This window comes from Saimiri boliviensis, chromosome 20, assembly GCF_048565385.1.
Source record: "Saimiri boliviensis isolate mSaiBol1 chromosome 20, mSaiBol1.pri, whole genome shotgun sequence".
NCBI classification, from domain to species: Eukaryota; Metazoa; Chordata; class Mammalia; order Primates; family Cebidae; genus Saimiri; species Saimiri boliviensis.
In genome coordinates, this window is record NC_133468.1 from 6,923,648 (window position 1) to 6,943,473 (window position 19,826).

General features: G+C 43.4%; 1 protein-coding gene across 11 annotated transcripts in view; it reads right to left on the bottom strand.

The window, feature by feature from the left end:
• Positions 1-726: 726 nt before the first annotated feature.
• NSD1 (nuclear receptor binding SET domain protein 1) overlaps positions 727-19,826 on the bottom strand; it is a 170,710-nt gene continuing 151,610 nt past the window's right edge. For all 11 annotated transcript variants that reach the window (XM_074390577.1, XM_074390575.1, XM_074390573.1 and 8 more), the window contains 5 exons: positions 19,152-19,268; positions 17,217-17,358; positions 12,197-12,303; positions 8,738-8,942; positions 727-7,100 (listed from right to left, as the gene is read on the bottom strand). In XM_074390577.1, the coding sequence (XP_074246678.1) occupies positions 5,473-7,100; positions 8,738-8,942; positions 12,197-12,303; positions 17,217-17,358; positions 19,152-19,268 (2,199 nt within the window). In that variant the 3' untranslated portion in view covers positions 727-5,472. The remainder of the gene's footprint in view (positions 7,101-8,737; positions 8,943-12,196; positions 12,304-17,216; positions 17,359-19,151; positions 19,269-19,826) is intronic.

Sequence of the window (19,826 nt, forward strand, 5' to 3'; positions counted from 1 at the left end):
GATTGTGAGATCCTAAGTGAAGAGTAATTCTAGCACTAAATGTTTTTCCCAATCTTCCCAAGCACTTTTTGTTGAAAGGGCAGGAAGTTCAGGCCTGGGTCACAAGGGGAAGCAAACTCCCAAGTGTCCTCCAAAGTATTAGGCCTTGAAGGTCCATATATTTCTGAGGGATCAGGTGTTATCGTAAAGACGGCTGACACTTCCTGTTCAACCAGAAGGAAATTTACTGTAGCTCTTTCCAGTATGGGAGGTGTGGCCCCAGTCCAGGGGCTTTGCCTTAGTTTATCCTTTGCCTCTGCTTTCCTGCCTTGAGGCCTAGGCTGAGTCCTCCGCAGTGAACAACACCTGCCTTTGAAGAATATTAAAACTTAGCCAATATGGTCAGACTCACACTTAGAGTGCTTTGGTTCCACTTCCTTTTAGAAAACCAATTCCTCAAAACTGCACTTCCTTATTGAGTGATGGAGGCTTCCTGTAGAGGGAGACTAAAACTGACACCAGCCACTCCCAACAGGAGAGAAAAAGGCTTGGGCAGCCCTGTGGCTGCTGGGAGGAAACACACTACTCCCATGATGTGCTTAGAGGAAGGGCTTAGCTCCACAGTATCCCTGCCCCGCCCCCACCCCATACTATCTCCAGCTGGCTCCTGCTCTCACCCCAAACAGTCCTCCCTCCTGTTAGGCTACAACTCCCCACAACCAATAAAAACACAGGGCAAGGGCCATATATGAGTAAAGTTAAACTTTACTTTACAGTAAATTTTTTTCTATATACAAAGAATTACAGTACATGTTTATGGGGACTCCTACCACAGGGCTCCCCTCTTTTTCACTAGGAGTTTCACTTACAGCTGACAATCTATGGGGGCAGGGGAGGGGGGCAAAAAACAATGATGGACCTTGGCTGACCCCCCTGACCCCTTTCTTAACAATATAGATAGATGTTTATCATCAGCTTGCCTCTCTGCCAAGACCTAGGAAGCAGCTCTGCCATGAGCTGCTGTGTGCTGCCCTCCCCACCTTCAGCACACTCATCTACCCACACACAGGTAGCACCCACCTCAGTGAGACCACCTTGCTCTGGCCTGCCCCAACCCTGGAAGTTGAAAACACTAGAACCATTTATTTCTGCTTCTACTCCCTGTGCCCATCCCTTGTCTAGAAAACTTTGCTTAACTTCCAGGACGTTACACCTGAAGCCCCACAATAACCTGATGTTTTGAAAGTCATGGGAACACAGCTCTAGAGAAGGGACCACATAGGCAGAAACAGCACATATTAAAATTCAAAACACTTCTTCCGAGACTGTGGATTTCTAGTTAAATTCTTTCCCCTTCCTTATAAAATATTACCCTTAATCTTCATAAGCAGTGGAGGTGCTTCCATGAGTGGAAGAGGTAGAGAGGGGCAGAAGGGAGCTGAGGGAGACCCAACACCCAGAGCTCTCTAACAACCTGCTCCAGGCAGTGGACGGAGGCTATGGACAAGGTGGCCCCAGCCCTGAGAAACTCAACGGCCACCTTCACCTGGATACAGGATCTCTTCCACCTCTGGATTGCACTGGGCCAATCCAGGGTTGGGTATAGGCTTCACTGAGGATCTTCCTTCTCCCCACTTTTAACAAAGCCTCAAAGAAACCTTTCTACGTAAAATCTTCTCCTCCCAAATAGGAATCTGGGTTTCTTAAGCCACCAGTCCCTCAACCCTTGGCAGTGCTTATTTATACCATGAAATTAGCACCATCATTACATTTGTTTGTGTGTACAAAACAATGATCTATTATTTCAGTTTACACTACAGCAGCCTCTGGCCCTGTTGCACTGGGCACTAGGAAGCTCAGCGGAGAACTAACTGGCCATAGCCAATGACAGGCTCCCACAGCAGCTACCAAGCAGTGACGTGGAATGTCTACACGTGGAACCACTCAAATGAGACTTAGCAGGAAAGGGGCTGGAGGGAGCTCCTTCTCTGCCATGATCTCAAGACAAATTAGGACACTGGGCTCCTCTAACCTGGCTGACAAACCCCATGAGAATGACATTATCATTTAAAAAGCCTTAGGAGAAAATCCACCTTATAGGGGCTAAGGGTAAAACCTATCCAAGTTTCATGCTATCCTAATTACTCCCTATGGGGGAAGCTGCCAGGACCAAACTTCCTGCCATTCTATTCTCACAAGGCAACATTAGAATTATAACCTGGGAGTCCAGCTCCAGTGTGCAGACAGTGTCGAGCCTGGGAAGGGATCAATAGTACGTTTCATGCCCTGACCGTAGTGTGGGGTGAAGGATGTAAAGAATAAAATAAACTATTTTCATCAATGTTAAAGATTTGGTTCAGAAGAGAGTCAACACAGTGATTTAAGTCATCTCAAACTCAGTAACAGGGTAAAGCAGACATTTAAAACTGAGGATGTTTCTGTAGCAATGAGAGCTATTTTGCTATTAGACTGGGTTGGCTCCATCAAAAGAAGCAAATTAGGCTTTGAATGTAAATTTCAACATGTTCCATAATTTTTTTCAGATTTAGCAGGGCTAGGAGATACACTGGCTTTCTAGCTACCTATGGAGCATTTCAACCTTTGCCTTGTCCCTGGAAAAGCCTTCCTGGGGAGCTGGCCTCCAAGGCAAACTCTCTTGAGATCTCAATTTCCAAGCATAGTCAAATACCATCCTGCATAAGGACCAGAAGTTTTCTAAGATGAAAGATTTCCTTTTCACTCCAATTCACATCCGCTTGGAAAAGGGGTCTTATAACAAGCTTGAGGAGACGTCCCACAGGGCTGGCAAGGCCACTCCCTCCCCACCTTCATCCAAGAGTCACATTTCCAACAGTTGTTTTCACTTTTCTTCTAATTGGATAGTGACTGCTTTCATGATTTTAACAATGTAGTATCAGATGCTGCTCTTGGCAGGCCCAATAACTCAAATTTCTAGTTTCCAATGGTTTTCTAGTTTCCATTCAATGGCCCTTGAAGGAAGCCCAGGTGTCCATCCTTTCCAATGATGAACTGCTCCCCAAAATGGCTCAGAAGCCATTTTCCCAGGCAGGTCTGGAATGAAGCCTCCAATGAATGGCGGAGAATGGAAAGAACCAAAACAAAACCACGAAGCAGCCAATCGTGGCCCCTTTCCCTCACTCCCTCCTGTCCCGTGAGACATCTAGACTGCTGTCAAGTTGATTACCTACGAAAGCCTACTTTAGAGAAGCTACTTTAGGATCAAACTTCTCCACTGAAAATTTTTACATAGCCTGCCCTCCCCCCGCCCCCCTAAATTCACAGTTTATTTCATGAAACAAAGAGCTACGGTAATTTAACACACAACATAGTGAAAGGAGACTCTGACAGTGCAGTGCAGATATCTTTTTCTGATCACAACTACAGATGACTGGAGAGAAAAGGGCACAGGACTGGCACCAAGCAAACCCTACTCATATGACCTAAAAGATTAGGGAAAGGGACCTACTAGCTGCAGTTATATACTTATTATTCTCACACATGATAAATACTTAATATAATGAACTTTAATGTTCTGGGTGAATTTCTTTAAAAATATCTTTTTCATGGTTTAAAATTCTTTTAAAAGAAAATAAGATGCTTTATGTTTTCTCTTCCTTTTGAACAAAGAGCTTTTCCTCTTTGATGATGTGGGAAGAGAGAGAGGATGAAAGGGGAGAACTAGGCAGGTGGAATTCACAGAGGAGATTCCGAGGTCTCAGTGAAATGCAGGGATAGGCCCCTAAATTTGGGACAGCCCTGCCCAGCCTCGTCCCTCTGCCTGAGTTCAAGTGTCTCAACCTTAGAGACAGGCTTTGGGAAATAAAAACAGATTCTATTTTTAGATAAAGCGCAAATGCTTCTATAATAACTATTGTTCCCTCCATGGAAGTGATGGGAGTAACCTCAATAAGAACTTGAGGAAATCGGGACCAAATACAGAATCCTGTTGAGCACGTGAAAGCCATAAATAAGAGAGAATGGCCAGGAGATGTTAGGGCCAGGGGATGGCCTGCTGGCTAAGTTGGCAAAGCAGAGAGGTAAACATGTTGGTCTAAGAACAAAGGAGGGGTAGGTAAGTGGGAGGAAACTAGCCAAACAGCACTTCCTGTTGGCAGTCTGTGAGCTGGGTGAATGGTAGGGCAGGGTAGCACCAACAGATTTCCCAGCCCTTGGGCCCCAGCTCAGGGCAGCAGTAACAGATAATCAGCAGTTATTAGGAGTCATCTTAGCCTGGACATTGCTCTAAACACCACCTCTCGTCAGTCTTCAGGGTAGAGTTCTGGCTTGCCTTTGAGCTAAGTCAGCAGGCAAGCACTCTCAATACAGAGCACAGCAATTCTCAGGGAGGCAAAGACAACTCCCTCCACTCAGGAGAGAAAAGGATTGGGGAAAAGTGATTTCCCATCAGGATCTGGTACTCTTCCTGAAGCTGGTGTATCTAGCTCAGAGCTTGTCAGAGATTCCCTATATCCACTGCCCGAGGCTCTGAAATCTGAAAGCACCTGAGTGTTTTAGGGAAATGGGGATGGGGTGGATTCATGTACAAGGAGAAAAATAGGTAGAAACAGAAGTAAAGAAAGAGAAGCTTGCCAAATGCCTTCTTTCACTGCTGGAAAGCTACATTCGCATAGCACCCAGCTCTCCCTGACCACCTGCTCCTCCAAGGACTGATCTTTAGACTCTGCACAGCCCAGACAGAAGCAACAGCGGCTACCCGAGCCAAAAGCCTCACTTGGCTTCAATGCAGCACCCTTCCATCTATAGAGGAGTCCTCTTGTGAGTGTGCGTGCATGCACACGCAACTATGCACACCCCAGCCCAGAGACACTTACTCAACACAACCACTTCTGGTGCCACAAAGGACATTTCAAAATGAATCTAAAGCCCCAGGGCCCCTCAGAACTTCCTGTTATTTCTGGTCAAAAGTTCCTGAAAGCCTTGGAATTCAGGCTCACGGGGATGAGGCCTTATTTATCTCTGTATCTATCATCAGTGACTAGCACCCGGCCTAGAACATGTGAATGCTCAGGAAATCGCCACTGATTTAAAAGAACACCATTTCCTTCCAAGCGTTCCTAGGTGCCCTCAATGCGGCTCTATCTGGTTGGGGAAATCTGGTTTGAGAGCCCCTATACCTTCCAACCTGACCAGCGGAATTGAATTCCATACTTGACTCCAGAGTGGACTTTTTATTTCACGATGACCATGTGGAAAAGTTGAGGGAAAGAGACTCAAGTCTGTCTGTCTCCTTGGTTGGGGCCCACTGGATTTTCATACATGGTTCACACAACCATAATCCCCCACTGGATAATGTCACAAGAGTTCTGAGTGTTGGGATATAAGGAAAGAATAACAGTGGGAAAGTGTTGGGGGCAGATTTCTTTTTCTTCAAGGGGGAAAGAAAGAAAAGATTTCCCCTCCCCAAATGGTACCCTGGGGGCAGCTTGTTTGTTCATGTGAGATTGATTGGTATTACTTCTGTTCTGATTCTGCACACTTGTGACTGGAAGGAGCCTGGTTAAGAGCTGGAAGTGTATTTTGCTCTGGTTTGGGGTCTTGCCCTCTTCCAAGAGACCAGCAAGTCTGTGCCAATGTCTGTGTGCTCCCAGCAGACCAGCAAGACTGTGCCAGTGTCTGTCCAGCCACTAGGGGCCAGAGCCCTGCCCGCGTTGAAGCTTTTCCCAGGGCCCAGGGACTTTGCTCTGTGGTTACCAACTTCTTTTCTTCAGTGGGGAGGGAGGCTGGAGCTTTCCCAAGAGACCTAAAGGATTGCCCACTCTTGGCAGCAAGTGCAGGTAGCTGCTGGCCTCCGACCATCTGCTTCATCTGCTTCATCAGGCCTGGAGCTTGGCTAAGAGGCCCTGGGGTCTGCTCAGTCCCTGCAGGAGCTCTTCCTGAGGCCTGAGTTGCTGGCTCATATAAAAAGGCCTTGGCAGGCGGCTGAGAAAGAAGTCTGGCCTGGGTGAGTGATTTAACAGCTTGCCAGGGGTCCTCTGAAGGGGCCGCTGCTTTCCCAGGTGTCTGAAGAGGATTTGACATGCTGCCTTTCTCAACAGCTCTCGGTATATGCCCCAGACCTTTGCTGGCAGGCCATGAACTTGACTCCAACACTGGCATCTTCTCATCAGCCTGTGGTGTGACCTCATGAGGTGAAGCTGCCCGCTCCTTTTGGCGAGGAGTTAGGTCTATGAGATCCATCACCAAAGCAGCTCTATTTTTTGACTGAGTATTCTGGTCCACAGGCCTCAGTGCTTTTTCTTTAGCTACAAGGGTCTGGACCACAGCTGACAGTACTTTCTCAGGAGGTGGAAGTCTCTGGGACAAAGAGGCAGGGGGTTTATCAGGGGGCTTGTCTGAAGTCTGGGGTTTGGGACTGCTGGTAATGAGCAGTCTGTCTGACGGCGGAAGTCTCAGGCCAGTGGGAACTGGGGTTTTCTCCAATGACTGGGGCCTTGAGCTGGCAGCACCTATGGATTTATCAAGCCTTGGGTCAGCCTTCCCCAGAGGTCTTTCCAGTGGTTGGGACCTGACTGAGGGTGAGGAGCTTGGACTGGTCACTGGAGTGAGTTTGTTAGATAGCTGGGGTCTTGGTCCTGCCACTGCTGGTGGCCTGTCCAGTGGCCTCTGGCTGGAAACCAAGGATTGGGATTTGGTCCCTGACCCAGCAAGGTCTCTGACCTTATCTAAAGGCTGGGGCCTGGAGTCAGTTCTCTCAAGAGGTCTTTCAGGTAGCAGTGGCCTCTGACAAGTCCCTGCCAGAGCCTTTTTGGAGAGTGACAGCGTCTGGTTGGTGTCAGCAGGAGGTTTATCTGACATTTTGGGTGCCTGAGCAGCCATTCCTGATGATTGCTCTGTCAGGTGAGTGCTTGGCCCTGGAGGCAGCGCTACTGGGGGAGGCACATACTCACGGATCTCCCCAGGTTCCAGAGGATTGGGCCCACAGGGATCATGCTCAGTACAAGACAGACGCCCATCCAGTTTGGAAATGAAAAGCATCCCTTCTCGATGCTGCTTGCAAAAGGAGCTGGGGCACATCTCACAGAAGGAGGCTGCTTCCTTCCCACAGATGTCACACTGATGCCATGGACATTCCCATTTCCCTGAAAACATAAAAGTAAAACAAAAGTTTAGGAAAAAAGAGATACATATCACATGGGCCATGGCTATGCTACAGTCTGAAGGCATGGATGATGACTCTCCTTCACATTGCTCCTGGTTCAGCTAGTTTATGCCACTCACTAGCCACCTCTTGCCCCAGAATTCCAGCTGCTGCTTCTGCACAGAATACATAAACAGTGAATTATCAAATAGCAACTAGTATCAACTTAATATACAAGCAGAGGAGTAAACCAGTATTTCTATGACTATTTCCAGCAAGGAGGTTGGGGGTGGTGGTGTGGGGACAGCATAAAGCTTCTTTTACATGAAACTTAAGATATTACTTTCATATTTTGGCACTCTCCATTTGTACTATACAGCTTTTAAATTAGCAACTCAAAGAGAAATATCTCAGCTATTTAGATTCTTGCTTATTTGCTTATTAGCAGTAATAGAAAAGATATAAAATTATGAAAAATGGAAGATTTAACCTTTGTTCAGTTTTAAGTCTTGGGACCAGCACAACACATTATATATTGTTCACATGAAGTCAGTAGAAAATATCCAAAGCTAACCTGAGCTTTTATCTACCTTGCCCCATTTCGTGAAACCTGAGAGTCTTGAATAGGGACAGTGTTTCCACCTTCACGTCAACTACACTAGCTCCCACTCCTGGCAGATAGGCAAGACTGGTTCTATCACAGCCTATGCCAGTGACAGCCCTGAGCAGGTGATTATGAAACAATTCTACTTCCTAGTGCTGACAGGTCAATGTGACAGTCTTGCCCTCATCCTACCGCATGCTTTCATGACCTTTCCTTACACTGAAGGAAAGCCAATTTGGGGACAAATTCCTTATACTTATATCCCAAAGTTCTTCAGCTTCTGCGATTCTTGGAAACAGGTCACTAGTAATTTATAATCTCCTCACCCTGGAACAGCTCCCTACTGGTTTCTCTTTTTTGTCCTTTATAATAGATGGCATATCCAAATCCCTAAAATCCTCTAACCCCAAATCACTAAGGTTCTCAATTTCTTCAACTACAAATTTAGTGGGCACCACATCCACTGAGCAGCCTTCTCATGTGTTTTAACTGATACAACCACATCTCCTTTAGAGAAAAAAGTCTACTTTGCATGGGGGGAGACCCCACTAGGGGTAGGGGAGCAAGGGAGGACGTGCTAAAAGGGTGGCAATCCAGTTCTCACAGACTGGAACCACCTAAAGGCTTTACTATCTCAATCTTTCTTTCTCTAGAAAGGCAACATGACTTAATAGTCTTGAAGTAAAAAACCCAGATCTCCATATATGTGTGCAAGATCACCTCACCAATCCTAACTCTGTTTCTTCACATGCATGATGGAAGAAAACCAACCTTTATGGGTTGCTAGGGGGATGAAAAACATAAATGTAAGTAAAGGACTTGAAACACAGCAAGTGCATTCTGTTCCATTCTTCATAACTAAGATTTCTAAGCCTTTGTTTTCATTATTTCCAGATTGAGAAAACAGACTACACCCCTCAAAATTATGCATGTGAAGACCAAATGGCACTTAATTCCAGGCTGAAGCAAATGGCATGAGACCCTGAGTATTACGGAGAGAACAAGTAGCATTATGAATGGATTTTGGCACCAACCTGCTGGTCGCTTGGTCAGATTGAGACAGTCTGCATGGTAAACCTTTGGGCAGCCTGGCTTCTTGCAGGAAACGAGCTGGCCAGCATCCCCACAACTGAAACACTCATCTTCTCGCTCCTTTGTGATTTCACCCTGGGATCTGCGCTTTCCCTGTTGCTTCTTCTTGAATTTCTTTGACTTTTCTTCTGTGGCAATGGGTTGATTCTACAAGTCAGATATTGAGCATTCTGTCAGCATTCTGTCAACATGTTAGTACCAATCTTTTTTTTTTTTTTTTTTTTTTGAGACAGAGTTTCGCTCTTGTTACCCAGGCTGGAGTGCAATGGCACGATCTTGGCTTACCGCAACCTCCGCCTCCTGGGTTCAAGCAATTCTCCTGCCTCAGCCTCCTGAGTAGCTGGGATTACAGGCACGTTGCCACCATGCCCAGCTAATTTTTTTGTATCTTTAGTAGAGACGGGGTTTCACCATATTGACCAGGATGGTCTCGATCGCTTGACCTCGTGATCCACCCGCCTCAGCCTCCCAAAGTGCTGGGATTACAGGCTTGAGCCACCGCGCCCGGCTTAGTACCAATCTTAACCAGGTTAACTATCCTTTCTGAGCCTTATTCTCTTCTCTGGGAAAAGAGATTGTCATGAAGGTAAAATGCAGGAAAGGTACCTAGTACGTCACAGATACGTAGCAATAATTACCACTTTTGTATCAACTACTCTTGCCACCTGAACAAAACAGAAAAGACAAAAATCCATCTGTTTTTGCTGATACATAGGCTGGTCTTAAATGTCATGCCTCTCGTAAGTTATTTATTTATTTACTTATTTACTTATTTATTTGGAGGAAATCTTGCTCTGTTGCCCAGGCTGGAGTGCAGTGGTGCAATCTCGGCTCTTTGTAGCCTCCACCTACTGGGTTCAACAATTCTCCTGCCTCAGCCTCCTGAGTATAGCTGGAATTACAGGTGCACGCCTGCCACCACACCCGGTTAATTTTTCTATTTTTAGTAAAGACGGGGTTTCATCATGTTAGCCAGACTGGTCTCGAGCTCCTGACCTCATGATCTACCCACTTCGGCCTCCCAAAGTCCTGGCATTGTTACAGGTATGAGCCACTGCGCCCAGCCAAAGTTTTATTTTGTATTTGTCTACTTTCAAAAATTAAAGAAGGTTCTGTATGTATATACACATGTTTCTCGTTCATTCAACAAAGCATAACTGAACTTACTATAAGCACTGCGTTAAGACACAAAAAAGTTAATGCATGGTCCCTGCAGTGACCATGAATTAACTTTGATTAACGTGACTTGATACACATCAAGTCAAATTAGCTTCCTGTTGACCACTCCCAAGATGGACCCTGGAGCAGCCAGCAGATGTCCTCTCAGTGTTCTCTGCAGCCCACACTTGGGTCACCAAATCCTGTGGCTCTTTATCACATTATTCATTTTAACCCAGAAACATCTAGGACCAATCTACAAGGCTTAATGGAGGTCTATCCTATTCTGACAGACCACTGTCTACTAAGTGTCCACAGTGATCTCTAATTTCTCAATTTCTGCTATAGCATCTACCTCTCACTGATACCTGTAAAATGCTATCCTATGCAGACCTCAAGAATGCAGAAACAGGCATCTGCAGTACACTTACCACCATTAAAAATGGGTTAAACTCAGTTACTATTTTAATTTATAGGAAACAAGTCAACGAACATCTTAAAGAATAACATTAAACCAACAAAAACTAAACAAAAAACAAAATAAAACCTAACATAGAGGTGATTCTCCTTATTTTAACAAGATAAAAAACAATCATTGGATGTTCTTCATTTTCCCATTATTGCTCTAAATTATTATGTACTCTTTTTTGGACAGGTGCGATGGCTCACACCTGTAATCCCAGCACTTTGGGAAGCTAAGGCAGGTGGATCACCTGAGGTCAGAAGTTCAAGACCAGCCTGGCCAACATGGTGAAACCCTGTCTCTACTAAAAGTACAAAAAATAGCCAGGTGTGGTGGGCACCTGTAATCCCAGCTACTTGGAAGGCTGAGACAGAAGAATTGCTTGAACCTGGGAGGCAGAGGTTGCAGTGAGCTGCGATCACACCACTACACTCCAGCCTGGGCAACAGAGGGAGACTCCATCTCAAAAACAAATTTATTTACCCTTCTTATTGGCTCTATGTTAATTTACATGTCTTCAGTTCTTAATGTTGAGTTTCAAAATCAAAAAGGCATACGGAACATACTCCACTGAAGCCACTATTTAGTCTACTTTGCATCAAAATTAAACTTCAATTTTTACTATGCCCTTATTCATGATTAGAGAAATCTTGAAGCATCCAGATGTTCATCTAGTATGTCCATCAATTATATTAAAAAATTAACACAGTCAATAAAAATAATCAGCAAAGGACTTTTAAAAAAATAAGAAAAGGAGGATACAGACGTGGAAATGATACTTAACGGTTACAGAATTAGAATTCAATTTTTCAGAAAGTGCACACTAAAAAACAGGAAGACACAACAATGCTTATACTTTGTTATAATGGGGATTAAGAGTTCTACTTTTATCTATGATGTTATCCTACATTTAGAAACTTCAACTCCAGATTTTTTGGTATCTTCAGAAAGAGAAATGGGTGGGCGGGGAGGGGAACAGACACAGATATACCAAGAATCCAAGTGGCTTATTAGGAGATGTGAGATCAAGACAAGGGAGGTAACTAGCATTCTTTAAAGGTCCTATTTCAAAGCATTATTATCTAGAAAAGGATCACCAATTAAAGTCAGATGGTGCAAAACACTTCAGGAATATTCTTTAAAACCTCTTATGTAATTGATCAGCCAAATGCTTAGTGAATTGCAAGTAGGCCTATCAACACCTATTCAATGTCATTAATTTCTTTTCTTTCCTTTGAGATGGAGTCTTGCTCTGTCGTCCAGGCTAGAGTGCAGTGGTGTGAACTTGACTCACTGCAATCTCCGCCTCCTGGGTTCAAGTGATCCTCCTTCCTCAGCCACCTGAGTAGCTGGGACTACAGGCACGTGCCACTACACCTGGTTAATTTTTTTTTATTTTTAGTAGAGATGGGGTTTCACCATGTTGTCCAGGCTGGTCTTGAACTCCCGACCTCTGGTGATCCACCTGCCTCAGCCTCCCAAAATGCTGGGATTATAGGCATGAGCCACCAGGCCTGGCTCAATGTCAATAATTTCAAAGAAATATCTTCTTTTTTTTTTTTTTTTAAATAGAGACGGGGTTTCACCATGTTGGCCAGGATGGTCTTGATCTCTCGACCTCGTGATCCACCCGCCTCGGCCTCCCAAAGTGCTGGGATTACAGGCTTGAGCCATGGCGCCCGGCCTTGAAATATCTTCTTAAAATGAAGACTGCCCTGACACTGATAGGGTGGTAGGACTGCACCACTAATCCCAAAGCAGAAGTCTGGAAAGGTGGTACCTTTGGCCTTACACCCAAGAAGCCACTGCAGTTTGGGGCTCCGCATTTGCAAACAGTCTTTCCATTCCCAAGACATTCTAGGTTGTAGTTGAAGGTAAGTTCGGTACCTGCATAAGAGACCATGAAAATATTAATATCTATGGTTTTAATTATATTATTTCTGTATTAATTACAAAGGATACCAAATCCCGAGAACAAATTAATTTTAAAAAGAATTTGTTAACTCTAATCCTATATTTTAATAAATTCTAATCCCATGACATTAATAATCAGCTAATACAATTTAACAGAGAAAACTTAAATGGCTTAACAAGTAATATTTAAGGTAACATTTACTATAGAGGTGTTGATTACCTCAAGTTGTCTTTCATTTGTTTACTAACCATTCAGATTCAAAATATGTAAATTCATTACCAAAACAAACAAAAAAACAATTTATCAGTGTGTCAGGCCCTGGGAATATAAGTATGAGGAAAACTCTTTTGTCTGTTCTCAGGTGAACACATGTTACCTGGCAGCACTCTGGAGAGGCATCTCAGTACAGAATAACACTGGAAATACGTGGATTACAGAGTGGTTGTAGGTCCAGTTATGTCCCAGCCTTAGCAGGGTAATGTGAACCCTCAGCAGCCCATTTTAAAATGGAGAAATCTAACAAGCTTACTGAGAGAATATGACAATGCATATAGCATTAATTTGTAAACTTTAATAAAAGGTACTAAAAAAAAATGTTCTCTTTCTGTCAAAGGTCCATTTCATCAAAAGTGTGAGAGTAGTAAATAAAAGAAAACATTCAAACTTAAAGCCCATAACTAATAGCCAGTTAGGGAAGGCCTACCAAATATATAAAGAGGTTACCTTTGTATAGAGCTAATAGTTTACAGTTACTGTATAAAGGAACCTATATTAAACCTATCCTATTAAAAATTGTCAAGTTTTAGGAAGATTTCCCTTTGCAGTCTGACATGCCTTTTTTCAGTGAGACTGATATACACAGTTTTTCACCTAATATTGAATAAAATCATTAGTATCATTATTTCTTTATTCGAATATATTCAAAATACAAAGCAGCTAACTTAGGGGTCATGCTGTAGGAATAGCAGAATTATTCATGGCCTGATAAGAGGCTCATGCCATAAGGAGCTTGCAGGCACTGAGTGAGAGTGACCAATTTAACAGGAGGGTTATTTCCCATCTCATGCCTGAACCTACTGGATTGAATCTTTGGTGGTTTTATTCACACAGTTTTTTTTTTTTCTTTTTCCTTCTTTCTCTTTTTTTTTAGACAGAGTTTCGCTCTGTTGCCCAGGCTGGAGTGCAGTGAGGCGATCCTGGCTCACTGCAGCCACTTCTGCCTCCTGGGTTCAAGCTATTCTCCTGCCTCAGTCTTCTGAGTAGCTGGAATTACAGGCACCTGCCACTATGCCTGGCTAATTTTTGTATTTTTAGTAGAGATGGGGCCAGGCTGGTCTCAAACTCCTGACCTCCAGTGAGCTGCCCACCTTGGCCTCCCAAAGTGTTGGGATTATAGGCATGAGCCACTGTGCCCAGCCCCACGCTGTTTTTTCTTAATAGAAGATTTATGGATAACTAAATTTTTGGAGACATGATGTGCTTATAATACAGAACTCTACCTTATATATAAATATAAGAGAGCAGGACACTTGCCGTAACTGGCTGCTCACTGAATATACACAGTGTAAGCATAATCACATAGTGGCTAAATTAAATCAGAAATTATCAGTGCTCATAAAGTAAACAGTGATACCATTCTAGGAAAGAGTCCAACATGCAATAATCCTTGATAGAACTCCAGTTACTGGACATGGCAAAGGGCATCAGAGAAGAGATAAACAAGGAGTAAAGATGGCACATGTGGGAGACAGTAAGCTGTAGGTATGCGAAGAGCCCAGGAAGTTCAATGAAGCCCTCAGCTCTGAAAGGCACTCCACCTGTCACTTAGCACATCCTGTCTCATTTTCCCCATCCTGAACCTATGCAGACTGGAAGCCAAGTGAGAAGAGGAACAAAGTCTGAGAATTTCAATACCAAGCTACCCGAGCTGATGAAAACAGGAAAAAAAGAAGAAAAACAGGCCTCCCAGTGTTGCAATTCTCTGCTAGACACGGCAGAGGAGGACATCCCCATGGATATGAATTGAAGGTTCTGAGTAGAAGAATGGGATTGTCAGCACTCAGAAGACATAGAACTAAATCATATCATTGATTTATTACAGAGGAACTATATTTATGTTGATGTAATATGGAAGAACCTCTCCACCCCAGGGCTGATCAGAGAGAAAAAGGGAGAAAAGAATGAAGGAAAAAATATATTGAGTGTCCCATAGATTAAACTTAAAAGACAAACACAAAAACAGACTAAGATCTGAAAAAACATCATTTCAATTCTTTTATCTTGATCAAAGCTTCCTGTGGACAACAGTGACTGAGCAAAAGAGCACTAAGGTCTTCCAGAACATTCAAATGGGATTTCTGCTTCAACAGTAATTAAACTATACAATTGTGTATTAGACTACTGAGGCCAGTTCTATCCCAGTTTGAGTATAGGAGACTGATTTTTACTGTTTTGCTCATATCCTTGAAAAACTAAATTCGAAAAATAATATACTTTCTTGTACATTTCAAAATGTACAAAGTTGGCTGGGTACGGTGAGTGGATCATGAGGTCAGGAGATTGAGACCATTCTGGCCAACATGGTGAAACCCCATTTTGGTCTCTACTAAAAATACAAAAAAAAAAAAAAAATTAGCTGGGTGTGGTGGCACACGCCTGTAGTCCCAGCTACTCAGGAGGCTGAAGCAGGAGAATTGCTTGAACCTAGGAGGCAAAGACCACAGTGAACCAAGATCATACCACTGCACTACAGCCAGGGTGACGGTGCGAGACTCCATCTCAAAAAAACAAAACAAAAGTTTACAGAAATTTTAATATTTAAAAAATCATGCAATTTGAAGTGCGTTACATGCATAATATTTATGTCCAAAGTAAGTGTATCAAAACGCTGAAGGTATAGATTAAGATCTTTTATGGAAAATACCACATATCTTTACTGTCAAACCACTCAGCCATATCAGATTTCCTTTAAATTCAAATAAACTTATTATTTGTCCTAGTTACAAACATCTCACTACCCCATTAGAGAGACAGGTGCCCAGGTGAGCCACGACAGAGCACTAAATTCTCCAAAGGTCCTGTTCTTTGGCATCCTAGAGGTTGAGGGGTTTTTGTTGTTTTGTGTGTGTATTTTTGTTGTTGTTGTTGTAGCTGGAGTCCAGTGGCATGATCTTGGCTCACTGCAACCTCTGCTGCCCAGGTTCAAGTGATTCTCCTGCCTCAGCCTCCTGAGTAGCTGGGATAACAGGCACCTGCCACAGCACCCAGGTAATTTTTGTAGTTTTAGTAGAGATGGGGTTTCACCATCTCGGCCAGGCTGGTCTTGAACTGCTGACCTTGTGATCCATCCGCCTCAGCCTCCCAAAGGGCTGGAATTACAGGCATGAGCTACAGCACCCGGCCTTATGTGTGTGTTTATAAGAGTCAGAGGTCTCACTATACTACCCAGGCTGCTTCTCAAACTCCTAAACTCAAGCAATTTCTGGACCCAGCCTCCTGAGTAACTAAGACTACAGGCATATACCACCACACTCGGTGGTTTATTTTTAAAATAGCCTTGGGTCCATAACCCATAAGATAGGAAAGACAGAGAGACTGACCTTTGGTTTATAAAGTGGAAGAAGGGCAACTGTGAAAGGGAAGGTGAGAAAGGAGACTGAAGAGTTAGTAGTTTCTTTTTTTTTTTTTTTGAGACGGAGTTTCGCTCTTGTTACCCAGGCTGGAGTGCAATGGCGCGATCTCGGCTCACCGCGACCTCTGCCTCCTGGGTTCAGGCAATTCTCCTGCCTCAGCCTCCTGAGTAGCTGGGATTACAGGCATGTGCCAACATGCCCAGCTAATTTTTTGTATTTTTAGTAGAGACGGGGTTTCACCATGTTGACCAGGATGGTCTCGATCTCTCGACCTCGTGATCCACCCGCCTCGGCCTCCCAAAGTGCTGGGATTACAGGCTTGAGCCACTGCGCCCGGCCAAGAGTTAGTAGTTTCTAAAGCAAACCTATTAGTGGGAAGTTCATATAAATGTGAAAATTTGTTCCATTAAAACCATCCATGTCCTGAAGACACTGTACTCAAAGAATAAGCCAAGCCAAGCAAGGTGGCTCATGCCTGTAATCCCAGCACTTTGGCAGCTGAGGCAGGAGAATCACTTGAGCTCAGGAGTTCCAGACTAGCCTTGGGAACATAGCAAAGCTCCATTGCTACGCCAAAAAAAAAAAAAAAAAAAAAAAAAAAAAGCTGGGAATGGGGAAATGTGCCTACAGTCCTAGCTACTCAGAAGGCTGAGGCGGCAAGACTGCTTGAGCCCAGCAGTTTGAGGCTGCAGTGAGCTGTGACAGTACCACTGTACTGCAGTTTGGGCAACAGAGTAAGGCTCTGTCCCTGGACAATAAAAATGAATGAATAAATAAAAGAAATGAACCAGTCACAAAAGGACAAATATCATCTATTTATATGAAATATATATAGAAGTCAAATTCAGAAAGAAAAATGGAGGCTTAGTGTTTAGTGGGAATAGAGTATTAGCAGGGAAAGATGAAGAGTTCTGGAGATGGATGGTGGCGATAGCTGGACAAAAATGTAAATGAACTTAATTCCAGAGAAGTGTACATAAAAATGTTTAAAATTATAAACTTTATATTTTCTATGTTTTATGACACACACACACACAAAAACAAACAAACAAAACAAAAAAGCCATGTCCAAGGACCACCTGCAAGGTCTTCATGTGTCTTGGGAGTTTGGAAGTTCATTATGGATTACAGGACATTACACGGGGATTTTAGATGATAAAACCTGAAATTCATTCAATCTGAGGAAGGTGTTTGTAAAAAACCAAAGCCATGAAATTTGGATGTCAGCTGCAGAATCCTAAAATGATTCTTACCTGCTTTAATGTCACTTAGCGCAAAAAGGCCTACACGGGTATCTCCATTCACAGACCACTTCTGTGTTTCACAGTTGGGCTGGCAGCAATGATTCATGAACCGAGCATAGTTTCCTTTGGGACCAGCATCAATGATTCGGTCCTAGAATTCAAAAAGAAGCTACACATCAGACTTCCTGAGACCTCTGCTATGGATTAAAATTTGACTATTCTCTCTAATAAGCTGGAGTTCCTATTTGTAAATTGAATCTCTCAGAAAAAAAAAAAAAGATCCCAAAGAACGTTGATTCTCAAAGCGTGATCTCTGGACCAGCACCATCACCATTTGGAAATTTGTTAGACATGCAAATTCTTGAGTTGTGCTTCAGATGCACTAAAACAGAGACTCTGGGGTGGACCGCAGCATTCTGTCATAACAAGGCCGCCAGGGGATTCTCACCAGAGTGAAGTTTGAGGACCACTGCCCTATAAACAGCAGCTTGTCCCACTTTCTATTAGTTTCAACCCAGATGCACATTAGAAATCACCTAAGAAGATTTAAATACTAAAGTAGAGTTCCAATCTCAAAGTAAGATCAGACTATCTGGAGATGAGGATCTCACAACTCCTAAGTGCACAACTTGAGAAATGCTTACACAGGTAAATATCAAGAAAGGATTTTATTGCAAAAACTAATGCTGGGTGCGGTGGCTCATGCCTGTAATTCCAGCACTTTGGGAAGCCAAGGCAGGCGGATCACCTGAAGTCAGGTGTTTGAGACCAGCCTGGCCAACATGGTGAAACCCCATCTCTACTAAAAATACAAAAATTAGCTGGGCAAGGTGACAGGTGCCTGTAGTCCCAGCTAACTGGGAGGCCGAGGCACAAGAATCTCTTAAACCCAGGAAGCAGGGGTTGCAGTTAGCCGAGATCACACCCCTGTACTCCAGCGAGACTCCCGTCTCAAAAGAATAAATTAAAAAAAAAAAAAAAAAGCCATGATGTCAGGAGATCGAGACCATCCTGGCCAACATGATGAAACCATGTCTCTATTAAAAATACAAAAATTAGGGCCGGGCGTGGTGGCTCAAGCCTGTAATTCCAGCACTTTGGGAGGCCAAGGTGGGTGGATCATGAGGTCAAGAGATCGAGACCATCCTGGTCAACATGGTGAAACCCCGTCTCTACTAAAAATACAAAAAATTAGCTGGGCATGGTGGTGTGTGCCTGTAATCCCAGCTACTCAGGAGGCTGAGGCAGGAGAATTGCCTGAACCCAGGAGGCGGAGGTTGTGGTGAGCCAAGATCGTGCCATTGCACTCCAGCCTGGGTAACAAGAGTGAAACTCTGTCTCAAAAAAAAAATAAAAAAATAAAAATAAAAATAAAAACAAAAATACAAAAATTAGCTGGGCAAGGTGGTGCATGTCTGTGGTCCCAGCTATTCAAGAGGCTGAGGCAGGAGAATCGCTTGAACCTGGGAGGTGGAGGCTGCAGTGAGCTGAGATCAAGCCACTGCACGCCAGCCTGGGCATCCAAACAAACAAACAAACAGAAAGATTTTAAAAATTTTACGTGAACTTATCAGTACAATAATTAAATGTTTAACAAATCATTTCTCTATCTGTAAAATAAAAGAATAAAAAAATTATATACTATTATGTACTTTTCTGGCTTCAAACTTGTAATCCTGTAGAAAACATATTCAAAGATAGACTCTCCAATTTTCATTGAATTGTTCAAAAACAAGACTAAAAGCAGCTGTATTGCCTCTGGCCATGAATACCCAGAAATGAGCATGCTTACCTACTCCAGAACCCCAATCCAGCAGATATCCCACTGGGTATGGGAAAACACCCTGTCTTGGGAACTGCATTACATGCCTTCAAATACTATGGCTAGAATAACACAAATTTTATAATCTTGTAACAGTGAAAACATCACTTCCCCTTACTTACTTTGTCTAGGGTAAGCATATAGAAATTAGTGATATCGTGTTCCTGAGCATAACGAATTCGAGCTCTGCATTCTTCTTCATCTATAAGCTCACCCACATACTCATTCACAAATTCACCCTAGAACAAGAAATAACTCCTGACTTAATGGGAAAAAACACACCAGTATCCAAATGTATACATTTTTTAAAAAAGTAATGAAAACATCAAATTCTCCAAAGCAGATTACATGAGTATAATTTTAGGCACATATAATTACTTTATGAAACCTAACTATTTGATAATGAAAAACACCTTCTTACGCCCAACACTGGTACCAGCAGAAAGATTATGATACACTGGATACTAAAGATCTTCCAGAATGGAAGATTAGTAAGTAAACTACAGCTTCCTTATAAAGAGAGATGGATGGCCAATCTCTACCTGCCCCAGAGCCTTATTAGATTTTCCTAAATAAACTACGTCCATCGTCCTTGGCGCTACACATTCCAAAGTATCATCCTCCCTACTCATGCTACAGTCACCCTGGCTTTCACACGTGTTCACTCCTAACCTGCAAGGCTTTCATGGCCACCTTGCCTGAGTCAACAGCTACTTACATTTCAAGTCTCAATTTAAAATATCCTCAGAAGCCAGGAGTGGTGGCTCATACCTGTAATCCCAACACTTTGGGAGGAT